The sequence below is a fragment of the Epinephelus moara genome, chromosome 9 (assembly GCF_006386435.1).
Source record: "Epinephelus moara isolate mb chromosome 9, YSFRI_EMoa_1.0, whole genome shotgun sequence".
Taxonomy (NCBI): Eukaryota; Metazoa; Chordata; class Actinopteri; order Perciformes; family Serranidae; genus Epinephelus; species Epinephelus moara.
Genome location: NC_065514.1, coordinates 14,063,716 through 14,076,730, shown reverse-complemented (window position 1 = coordinate 14,076,730; position 13,015 = coordinate 14,063,716). Strand labels below are relative to the sequence as shown.

The 13,015-nt window shown below is 43.3% G+C and overlaps 1 protein-coding gene across 1 annotated transcript in view; it reads right to left on the bottom strand.

Annotated features, from left to right (window-relative positions):
* The window catches only part of grin3a (glutamate receptor, ionotropic, N-methyl-D-aspartate 3A), a 72,340-nt gene extending 68,068 nt beyond the window's left edge, over window positions 1–4,272 (bottom strand). The window contains exon 1 of the mRNA XM_050052557.1: window positions 3,386–4,272. Coding sequence (XP_049908514.1) covers window positions 3,386–4,147 — 762 coding nt within the window. The 5' untranslated portion in view covers window positions 4,148–4,272. The remainder of the gene's footprint in view (window positions 1–3,385) is intronic.
* Window positions 4,273–13,015: the final 8,743 nt, after the last annotated feature.

Sequence of the window (13,015 nt, the reverse complement as noted above, 5' to 3'; positions counted from 1 at the left end):
GCCCTGTTAGTGCCACCTAATTAAAAAGGTTTACAGTGTATAGTTACATTAAATCATTTTGTGCATGCGTCTGTGTGTAGGTGCGTCTGTTTGTACTTGTGAGAGCAATTTCTACCCATACACACACGCACGCACGCACACTCAGCAGGTGTATTTTCCAGAGAATGCTTATTGATGAACCATCCCAGTCATTAATCTAGAGTGTTTACACTTTTAAATAATTTTCTCTCTGTCTCTCTCATTCCAGCTGCAAACTCTACAGATAATCTTCAGTTAGAGTATTTGGCACAAGAGCCTCTTTTCAGTTCGGGAAATTCGCCACGCTCACTTCCCGTTTTCTACCAACCATCACGGCTGATTTTCATCAAACATGAAGGCGACCTTTCTCTAACCTAAACCAGGTAGCTGTTGTTTTAACCATAGATCCATAAGGGGGACGGATCAGGAAATGTTAAGCAATTTTAAAGCTAGTTTTTCAGTGTGACGTGATGTTGTGGGAGAGGTTTCTTTAATAGAGCGACGCCTGTGAGCTAGTTCAGTCAACTTGAGCTGTAATGATTCACACTCACCATATGTCATCTACAAAACACACCCTCACAATGTGGCGGTCTATTTAAGCTGCAACATCTTCCCTTTGTCATTGTCTATGCTGCTTCTGTCCTGCATCAGTACTGCCATTGCTCTTTCAGCCCCAGTATCCACTTGGAGGGAAACATATAGGCCTAATCATCACCCCCCAATATCTCATGTAAACATATCTGCAGGGAGCGATGAGGCCTGAGTCTAGACGCCAAACTCTATCTACCATTGTCAATTTTATGCAGTAGTGCGTACATAATACACCTATGTATGCTAATGTTGTGCAATATTTAGACACACACCTGCATTCGTGTGCTATGGGCATCGTGTAGTTCAATCTAGCACTTTACTATTTGGTGGAATTTTGAGCAATGTGCAATATATCAAGTAGTTATACAAGCAGACACTTTAGCGCTTGGCACTTTTGCACTCGACACTTAAAGGATAACTTTGGTATTTTTCAAGATGGGCCCTATTTCCCCATGTGTATGTGTGCGTATGATTCATAGGTACAACTCGTTCTAAAATTGGTTCGCGAGATGATGTCACACAGCCCAGAGGTAAGGGAAACGCTTAGTATGCTATTTACAGAGATAACACTGGCAATCTGAACCGGTCAGTGGCGAAAAAAAGCACTTTTAATGCGCAAACTTATACGGGACGCATTTGCCCCCGTTACCGTTTTAGCTCGTTTCGCGGCTGCTGGCTGCATCCGCCTCCCTCAATACTGAACCAATTTTAGAACGAGTTGTACCTATGAATCATACGCACACATACACATGGGGAAATAGGGCCCAGGTTGAAAAATACCAAAGTTATCCTTTAAGCACTCGTCACTTTAACTAGCACTCAAGCACTTTATAACCTGATATATAAAAATTCCTATGGTCTCCTAACACTTGGCCTACTGTGTTTAACATCAACCTGCCATGGGACTGGAGATGGAAACTAGCCGCCTGGCTATAATCTTAATTTACAAATAATTGGTTATTAATACATATTGTCCCATTTCTTAAAAAATAAATAAATCTCAAAATCTCAAATCTATCTATGTTCTGCTGTTGAAATAAACATTTAAAACATGACTTGTCTGACTGAACTACCATTAAGCTAAGCAACAGAAAGGGCAAGTGACATGTTGAGTCATTAAATATTTAATTTAAAAAATGTCACCATGTGTCAAAAAGTGATGTTTACTGTTACAGAATGGCTGCTCTGGATTGAAACAAAACGTGGTGGTAAAAACAGGGCATCTACGGGTCCTTAAAAGGTCTTAAAATGCCTTAAATTCAGATTCAATGGGGCTTAAATGTTTTCCGTCACATTACCGCAAAAATTCTCCAGCCTGACAGACCCAATGACTGTTAACAATTATTGGACAGACCGAAGAATTGCAGTAATTTATAGTAGCTTTCTTAACATTAAACACATTAAACTTAAACAAACCCAATTTTCCTTACTGGTGGTTTTAAAAAGCCCTTAAAAAGTCTTAAATTTAACTTATATCTGTAGACACCCTGAAAAAGATGTCGCCCATTGGTCTAAAAAACGACAATGCCACTGCTGACTGTATTATACTTAATGACTGAGCTCCTATAATGATGTTTTCCTGCCAAATGGGTATATTGTTTAAAGAACCGTACACTGTCGTCCAGCCAAAGCTATTGTAAAGCCATTTGGAGAACAGGTAGGGAAGCGCAACTTGACCCCATCGAAAAAGCAGTGTGACGCCTTTCCAAATGTCTTGTTGACTCCCTGTGTGCTATTCAGTGTGCATTCACTGGAATAGGCCAAATGCCAGAGGGGTTATCCAACTTGCTCTCGCTGATGGGCGCCTCTGCAAACATGGGTTTTGCTTGTACAGACATAACGACGGGCCAGAAACTAGTGAGAGATTTGAGCTACTCAAATGGGCAGCTGTTCCACATCTCAGCATTGAGCATGATTATGATATATGGGATCATAATCAGTTCATCATCTCTTTGTACTCACATCAATACACGTCAGCACAACTTGAAGTTAGAGCTGCACTTCCAACTAAGTTCTTTTCCACACTATGCAGTTGTGCTCCCTCTGTATGGAGGTGAACTTCTGTACACACACCAACAAAGCGTTTGTCTGTGCATATATACCTCAGGGCATGTGCTGCTGGGTGCACACAGCCTTCAATCAACATTTTTTACTGGAAACATTGTCTATAAAAGAAGACAGAATGCACTCTGCAAAAAAAATCACCCTGTGCTGCTTTTATTGTAGATTCCAGCACCATGGACAGAGCCTGCGTGCGCTCTCACCATGCTCCCTAATTTCGGGCTCAGTTTGAAGCAGCTTCTCTCAGACCCCCCCAAATTTGATGCTTTGTGTGGAAAGCAAGAACATCAGCTTCTGCCGCAAATTATGTGCCACTTTGGCCTAATTTAGGCCATTTAACCAAGAAGTGGTGAAATCAATGGTGAAGAAGAGAGGACAAAAATGTGCTGTCCTTCATCTGATAGAATGTGTGATACACAGTAGGAGGGGGAGAGGGAGGAAAAGAGCAACAGCAAGTATGTGGGCCACTGGTGGCACTTAGGCCTTGTTTACCATGAACTTACGCACGCCTTTAAAATGAGATACATCTATTTATGCGTAAATTAAAATGCTTTGTGTTCATATTGGACGCTGGGCATGACTGGCAGTGTTTTATAATGCAGCCTAACATCTGCTACACCTGCACACACACAGTCCACCGCAGCTGTATGCAGAAGTGCACAAATCAACAGTCTACAGCAGCTCAGATGTAATTTAGAAATAACTTTTTTTTTACCTGACTGTGGCGCGTAAACTCCCTCTGCACAACGCTGACTACCGGCACCTGAAGCGCAAGCGAGACGAACTCCAACTTGACAAACTCGTCCCGGTTCCGAGGAAAGGCGATCATGGCGGAAACCCCCTGCACGACCACGGTGTGACACACGCTCTCCAAGAAGGACAGCGGGTCTTCGCCCTCGGGACTCCCCGCTGAGGAGGAGGTAAAGGCGGGCAGCTCGCCGAGTCCCGACCCCACCGCCATGACGAGCTCCAGGGATAAATTGTATGGCAACAATCCGGCCCGGTTCAGAGCCTCGACCGCGAGCAGGACCGAGTCTCGGGGTGCGAACACGCGGTTCTCCCTCGAGCTGTTCTCCTCCCGCTGCCGTGCCTGGCTCTTACTCCTGCTGGCTCCCCGCTGGCTGTTAACGGTGCCTCTAGTCCTGAGGCTTCCATATCCAGGCGCACCGGCACTTGTTTTAACCTGCTTTTCCAACTCCATTCGCCGCTGCCCGTCCCCTGTCGAACCTCGATCGGTGTCCCAGTCCTCAGACCCGCTGCCCGCGGTGGCGGAGAGCAAGCGTGGCTGAACGTGCAGAGCCCCGACCCGAACCGTGTGGCCGATCCGTTTCAGCACCTGGCACGGCTGCGGGTGAGAGTGAGCGCACGGCGGGAGAAAGACAAGAGCGCACAGCAGTAAACATAATGATGGCGAGACCCCGGTGCCTGCGCGAGCTGCCGGGCCATTCATCATCATCATCACCACCGTCTTCATCATCCGCGCTCCACAGCTGCACCGGATGCCCCGTCCAACCACAGAACGGCGGAACACCGGGGCAGCTCCGTCGGTCCCCCTCCTGGCCCCCTGCGTGTGGCCCTGGTGCGCCGCTCAGACCAGCTGCAGCCCCAACTCCGGCTCCAGCTCCGGCTCCAGCTCGCGGCAAACTTGTGCGTTTCTCCACGGACACAGACAACAGGCTGCTGAGGCGCGAGATTAGGCACGAGCCGCGCACAAGCAGAAAATGATCCCCAAAAGTGCTGCTTTTCATCTCAAAAGATTTTCATCATTCAAGCCTTTTGATTACTAAACAGGTTGTGGAATCAAACGCAAAAAAAAAAATCCACATATTCCAGTGGCAGAAACAAAAATCTGAAGCAGAGTGTGTAGGCAAGCCCAGAGGAGGAAATGTCGAAAAAAAAGGTTAATGCGCATCAAACACATTCCAAAACAGTGAAATCCACCGCTGGAAACATCTGATGGCTTCGGAGGAAAATTATCCCATTATTATCCAGAGCGCAGGAGCCAATGCAACATCACTTCGTCCCGGTGCTGGAGATTAAAAAAGAAAAAGAAATGTTTTTATTTCTCCCTTGTTAAACATCCGAGTAGAAGCTTTCCAGAGCGCGCGCGCTGCTTGGCTCGAGTCAACCTCTGTACCAACACTTGTACCGGCGAGACCTCTGGCACGAGAGCGCGGTCCTCTGCGCGCGTTCCAATAAGAATTAACCCCGTCCTCACTTTACCCCCACCCCATCCCCTTCAGCAGTGTCAGGAGGAGAGGTTATGAATGAAGAAGTTGCATAACGCGAGACAGACAGACAGATAGATAGACATGAACTCCTGTAGGTAAGGAAAAAGGCAAATGACAAAATTTTGGATAGGGTGGAGGGGGGAGTGTGGATGCACATCCAGTGAATCAGATCAAATGATTTCAACCAGAGCTTTACATAGAGAGCAACAAATCTTAGCAGTAGCAGGCACAAAGCTGGCTGAATTTACAGGTGCAGTTTTATGTAAGCAAAACATCACCTCTGCAGGTCTGCTGAAACTTGACACAGCATGCGTTCACCTATACAGCAGCCCTGCGATACATAACAGAATTTGTGGAGCTGTCAGAGAGGTGATGATTCACATTTGTGCTCAGTTTTTAACCTTTCTTGGTTGCAACGATGTGCAAAGTGTTCCTAATGGCAATATATATATGTGCATTTAAGAATCTAAAAGCCTGCCAGTGTAGCTGAATGCAATCCAGTGCTGCAGTCCTGTCTGCTCATAAAGTGTCCAGCACCTGTGTATGTTGCAGTAGCAGTGGTTTTACTGTTTGTTAAAGTACCGTAAAACTTCTATTAGTAGCCCAGGCTATTATTTGCTTAAATCACTGAACTCAACAGGCTTGTGTCAGGGACAGGCCTTTAATTCCTTTTACACAAAACCATTGCTCAGCAAAGATGGGAAATACTGTCAAAAAAAATTGTTTATTTGAACCAGTATGAAACTTGTATTAGAATTAGGCTTCGAATAACATATCAATTTCGTTACGCCACTTGTTTCAGGGCAGAACAGGTGCAACACTTCTTTATCCTGTCAAAACAGTATTCATCACTTGGATTAACTTTTATGAAAAACACACTGATTCTTTGGATTGTGGACCCTTAAAGACTATCCATCCATACATTTTCATTTTCCTCTTGAGGGTCACGGGGGGGTTGGAGCCTATCCCAGCTGACACTGGGCGAGAGGCGGGGTACACCCTGGACAGGTCGCCAGACTATCACAGGGCTGACACATAGAGACAGACAACCATTCACACTCACATTCACACCTACGGACAATTTGGAGTCACCAATCAACCTGCATGTCTTTGGACTGTGGGAGGAAGCCGGAGTACTCGGATAAAACCCACGCTGACACAGGGAGAACATGCAAACCCTGCACAGAAGGGCCTCAATAACCGCCTCAGGAGAAGGGAGTCCCCACTTGTTTTTTCGTCGACTTGCAGTCTTCTCTGGTGCTCATGGTTTCAGTAAAATAAAATGAATCAAGCTAACGATGCTTCTAATTGAGACAGGCCTTTATTTGTCAAAATGTGTAGCTAGTCAAAGGGACTAGGCTTTTAATTGAAGTACCGTAAGTACCGTAAAACTTTAAGTTGTAGCCCAGGCTATTATTTGCTTAAATCACTGAACTCAACAGGCTTATATTTGGGACAGGCGTCTACTGTATATGGGACAGGTCTTTAATTCATTTTACACATAACTGTTGCTCAGCAAAGATGGGAAATACAATCAAATAAATTGTGTAGGAAGTTTTATTAGGGTATGATAGAGGTCCTGGGCACGGATATGCAAAAGGCCCCACCACCTCGCCTACACAGAGCGAGACACTTGTAGTTGTTTTGCCTATTTTGTTGTTATTTTGCATCACTTTGTAGTGGTTATGCATCTTTTTGTATATCTCTGTGGTAATTGTGTGTCTTTTTTTAGTCAGTTTGTGTTTTTATGTTGTTGTTTTGGCCCTTTTAGCAGGTACTTTGAATCTCCTTGTCATGTAAAACTCTTCCTGGTCAGTATGTGTCATTTTGAGTGACATTTCGCAGGTGAAGGCCAGGGAGGGCCCTTGATACTCTGAGCCCCTCAGCCAGTGCCTTGTAGTAATGTTTAGTAATCCATCTGTGTGTTCAGCTAATCAGGGTTTTGAAACACATGCTCCCACGTTTTATTACAGCATAACATATCATCCCTCAAAATGCCAAAATGTCCCCTAAGCTCACAGTTGCTGTTTTAAAGCTCAACACACGTCACTATTTAGTTTCAAAGGCATCAGTGTGAGCTGGGAGGAAAGTGGTGTGATGTAGGGGGGTTAATAGTGAGTGTGTGTGGAGAAGGTGGCAGGCTTTAAAAGCAGTGTAAGCTCATCTTGCATGCATAATCCAAACATGTCAAATAAAAGTTACATTGTGCAACACATAGATGAGATATGGCCAGCAGTGTGTGTGTGTGTGTGTGTGTGTGTGTGTGTGTGTGTGTGTGTGTGCTCAGCCGATTTAGACCAAAGCAGACAGCCACCTGCTCCCAGCATGATTGTTTTATTTAATCATATCTAAGGACACCCAGTTAGATCATTAACAGCTGCTGAGGGAGGGGATGTTTAACGGATGTGCCCCCCGTGTTGCTGTGGTAACCCACAGGTCAGAGGTCACAATCGACCCAATCAGCAGCCTCAGTTTTAATCGCGACCCAGATTAATGATTGGTTAATGGTCTGATGTAGATTAATGATTGGCTAATGGTCCGTCTTGAAATGAGAGGCCCGCCTACCAGGATATTGGAAGATCAATGACCCCGATCGATCTGATACATCATGACCTCAAAGGATGAGACTGGAGGAGAAGGGAGAGAGACAGAGAGGAGGGATTTTGACAGGGGGAGGGGTGGGGATGAAGGGGAGGAGGCAGTGACCGGAGGGGACTGGAGGAGAGAGAGAAGCAGAGGTGATGGAGAGGGGAGAGGAGTATGGGAGGTAATGATGGAAATCAGGGGGGGTTGAGGGGAGGAGAGCAGGAGTAAATGCTGTAAAGACAGGAGAAGAAGAAAGGAGAACAAATAAATGAAGACTGAGGAATGAGAGGCGATGCAGGAGAATGCTTCAGCTGCTTTAAAGAATCGAGAGTATTACACATACAGGAGCGAGATATTTTATTGGAGGAGACGAAACAACAGAGGGAGGAGGGGAAAAAAGGGAGAAAATTGCATTGAGCGAAAGATTCAAGGTGAGATTTAAGAGTGAATCTTTGAGAGAGCCATCATAGCTGTTGTTGCACCAAAAAAGCAATTCCCACCCCTTTTTTTTTTTTTTTTGCTATTACATTTTGCACTGCGTGGAGAAATGGCATATCAGGCAGCCGTACTGTATGCTGCATAGGACTTTCAAAAAGGCTTCAGAGTCAGAGTATTAATTCTAATTCCAGCTCGTGATGAAAAGACAGTTTAATCACACAAATGTCGAAGATTACGTCCGCCATTTGAATTGAGCTCAGTGGAGGAAGTTCACACTTTTCAAATTTAAATTCACCATCCTATCCTACAGTGGCTCTTTCCCCATGGGCCTCTCTTCGGACATTTTAGGGACTGTGTGAGCACTCATGGGGGGTATGAAGGAAGGGAGATGTCATTTTATAACATGAATTTTTTGGAGAGTGGTTTCATTGCAGCCTTTAATTGTAAGATTTACCAAACTAAAAAGAGATCAAATAATAACATGGCATGACTTTTGGGTGCTCCATGGGTCCACGGGTGTGTTTCACAATATGCACATCAAAACAGTTCTCTTTCTGTATCCAGGATTTTATACCACAGTTTACTCGAAACTAACAGCACCAGTAAAAACACAGTGCATGTTGCTCTTTTTAGTTTTTAGTGATCAAACGAACACCGCATTTTCCACTCTAGCTTTTCACTGTATTCTTCATTTTAACACAAAAGAGAATTGCAGATGATACGGTGAAGTTAGAAATAAATAGTTTGCCTTTAGCGTCAACTTGTTCCATTGATCAGTGATGTGAAATCAAACATACAGAATGGACCTCAAACACTTCATTGTTCGCTCTTCCACGCTTAGCTCTCCTGTAATCCACACATGTACTGTAGAGATTTATGTACATAAATTACTTTGTGTAAAACCAAACCAGCTAACAAGTCCTCCAGCCCACACAATCACATAGGTCTTAAGTTCCTACCTCTTAATACGATCCACAGGAGCATCTTCTTGATTAGCACTCCTATCTGTGCACGTCACAATATGTTGTACATGGCTGTTAATGGTCTCAGTTTTAAACAATTGTGAAACAGTTGCACCAAAACTCCTTGGTTAGGGTTAGAACAAAGATCATGGTTTGGCTTAAAAAATACAGACTATTATATTCTATGTCTTATAAAAAATTAAAAAATAAAATAATTAAAATAAAGTAAAATACATGGACACACACATGGACTCAGACACAAAAACAATGCGGGATTCAAGCAAATAAGATGAGACAATTTCAAGAAATACAATGAACAATACAAATAAAATAAAGATGAAACACCATCACTGAAGCAGATGAGCAAAGTTGGCAACTAATTGCCCTGTAAAAATGCACCGAGGCATATCAAATCAAACAATTACAATAATACGAAAATTAAAGAATACAAAAACCGATGACGATACAAGATAATAATGATAAATATTAATAATAAATATTGGATGTAGCTACAGTGATGTCACTGGTTTGTGGACCGCTGTTTGGAAGCCTTGAGCTCAGCATTTTGGCCTTTGCCATCTTGTGTTTTGGACAAGAGGGTAGAGGAGCAAGAGGTGGATCTAACTCATAGACTGTGGTGCCGACTCCCTGACAGTTTGTCACTCAAGCAGCTCCACCCTTAAATATACATATATAGGCCGCAGCAGTTTTTCTTATCAGGCTGTAAACATGTTTATTTCTGCTGTAAAGTTGGACATTTTAACATTGAGGGTCTATGGGGACTGACTCATTCTGGAGCCAGCCTCAAGTGGCCATTCAAGGAACTGCATTTTTCATCACTTTGCATTGGCCTAAGTTTTCAGCCCAGAGGTTAATGCTTGCTTACAGTGCCTGTGTTTCTTAATACGGTATTGAATGTGACAGTTTTCAATACTGTGTTACTTTGTTAAAATAACTCAACTTTGACTTTTGGTATCACACGGGACATTAACACCAGTCTCCTGTATGAAAGTCCTGGACTTGTTTGACCATCAGCCCCAAGCAAACTTTGTGGCTCCATCTAATTATGCTGCCTGGCTTCCTCCTTTGCTCCCGTAAGGCCTATTGAGGTCACTGCCTCTCAAAAAAATGTAAATGTAGATCATAATTTCTGTTTAAGAACAACCTATGTGGTCTCTGTTTAGTCTTATGAAAGTTGCTCAGCTGTGCATGAAGCCAAAAACGTTCAAATGCCGCTTGTAAACTTAGTCAGATGAGGGGTGCTGCTTCCTTATCCCTGGACCTAAAGAGCAAGGCCAATAAAGACGTTCACTGGCCGAGCTACTTATTTCATGTGTAGCACTCTGCTAACTTGTGGATAACATGATTTAATTGTGCAGCTCTTCTAGACTTTCAAATATTATTGGCCCAAATGGATCAAATCTGATGAAATGAGTCATTTTGTGGGGGTTGTGACACTCAGAAAAATGTATCCACTGATTTACAGACATCTCATTCAGTATGTAAGTCTATGTGGAGAAGTCTTTTCGGGCCCAATGGCATCATGTGACAGACTCTGAAGTTGTAATTCCACTGTTTGGCCACTATGAAAATTGGCTTCAAAGCCCAGTGTAATACTTGGGGCCTTTCTCGCTCACAGCTGCCTCACTTTCTCTTCCAGACTCTGCAGGCAGTGGACATGAGGTATGTTCCTACAGTATCTTGTGTTTGATATTTATAGTATGATCTTTGGCTCAGCGGAGGAGGGAACAAAAGATTTTTGTTCAGTCCTTTAGGGAGAGTAATTCTATAGTCTAGCTATGAGCACACGTTATAGCTTTTTTAAGATATATTTTTACTTAAAAGTCAATGAAACCTGACCAAAACTTAACCTGACAACATGTGCTGCCATTGTCACTTGCTTTTTTTTTCTGCTGGGCTGCCTGTTCGTCCACTTTTGATTTCTACATGTTTGCCAGTCTTTGCTTGTACCTGCCCTGTGTCCTCCTGTCTTCCTGCTTGCAGCCTCATCTGATTTCACATGCCTGTCTTCCCGCCTGGTTCCAACACCTGTAAGTCGGCGCTCTCTTTTGTCCCTGTCTGAATATCCGTCTGACCCCTTGTCTGATTGCATATTCATCCGTGTCCCTGGTGTCTGCTTTGGTTGTCTGATTTGCTGACCATTTCCTTCACCTGTCTTCCTTCTTCCTCTGTCGGCATCATTGCGTAACTGTCTGCTTGTTTGGCGCTCTGCCTCGCCGCCTGTCTCACAGTTAGTCTGCTCGCTGTATAGTGATGCTGCAGACTTTGCTGACCCTTTCACCTGCCAACCAAATTCCTCCATGGTTCAATTCCCTCTCCAGCAGCAGGGCTTATGAACAGATGAAACCTGAAGGCTCGCGCTCACACAAAAAATGAAGGTTAGAGGACCTATTAGACACACAGCAGATCACACGGGTCTAAATGCGCCAACACGCAGAGGTCACATGGACACAAAACTCACCATGCATACAAGTACACTGATTTACAGGATCAAACAGGGGTCAGTGAATTTCAAAAAAAGCTTAATAATTTCATCTGAAGAAGGAAAAGCTGGACACCAAAACAAATTTAGATTATTTATACTTTAAAAGATAGGAGTAATGCATTTTTAAATTTACATTCTATATAAATTGACTTAAAATCTTTCCAAGATCATCATTTTAAAGCTGTATGATTAGGACAAAGGTACAAACGGATTAGCGTGTTTGACTTTGCAACGTGGGCACTGAGTAACAACAACTTGCCCTTGTCGTCTGACTGACACATAACTATTTGTTTTAGTCATGCTTGCGTTGAAGCCTTGATACAGTCGAGCCAGCATGAGCAAACGCCCGGCTTTAATTATTTAATCCCCTCATTCTGCTGTCACAGCCTCGAGCTGTTGCCATAACTTTTAAAGTGACTTTTTTTGCTTCCTAAATGTTTATTTTTTTCCTCATCAAATATCATTCAGATGACTTTTATTTCCTTTTACAAGTATCTCACCACAAATGTCTTGTAATACATCCCACACACAAACACACACTTTCTTCTATGCTGTTTTCTTCCCTTGTGAGTCTCAAATGAAGAGATTTAGTCAAGCGAGGCAGTCGGTGTTAAAGAAGCAAAACAAGGAAATATTTCTGTTGTTCGCCGAAAAATCCATAATTAGGAGTGCGTCGAGTGATGAAGTATATTTGGAGGAAATCAGATTTATGTGGTGTATACAAAAGCACAATTTTAAGATTTTTGATTTGCACCACTTCACTCACAGTGTTTCCAGAGGAGAACAAAAAAGAAAGCAGGATGAAGACAAAGAAATGAAGGACTGATACGCTTGCAATCAATCAGTCCACCACCGTGTGACTTAAGATTTTAAAGCACCGCTCAGTCAAGGTCAAGCGGTCCAGCCACAAAACAAGAACTAAAGTGGTTTCCAGTAGCGTGTCCATATGTTTTCATTATGCATTCCACTGCAACATTTTCACTGAAGCGTTTTTTATTTCTTACTCTTTCTCCAGAGCTTAAACTGTTATGGTGCGCTACTTTTACTGATGAAGAGACCGTGCAGTTTGTGTTACACATCAAGCGATGAAGGAGTTCATTCAACATGTTAGAATGTACAGAGTGTATTAAACCTCATCCGGCACCTCTCATGAATAAAAACCTGAATGAAAGCTATTCTCTAAAGGGAGAACACTTAACATTCAAATCTTAGCCACTAATAGCTTTTTATGCATGCTATCGCTCATGATAATAGAGGAGGGAAAAAAGGAAAAATGGAGGGATTAATGATAAGGCCTACCAGGCACAGGACCAAGGGCCTAAAGTGTCAGTGGCCCCCTGGTTTTTAACTGCAAGATGTCACTCAAGCTAATATGTACCGACCAGAAAGAGACTCAGAATGACCACAAAGAGACACAAAACAACTTCAAAGAGATCCAAAACAGCTACAAAGAGACGCAATGAGACTCCCAATGACTACGATAAAGGGGCAAAACAATTGCAACGAGACACAAATAACAACGAAGATATGCAAAGCAACTAAAAGAGACACAAAACGACTACAATGTGATTTAAAACAGCTCAGAGAGAAACAGAGACTCCCCAATAACTACAAAAAGGGGC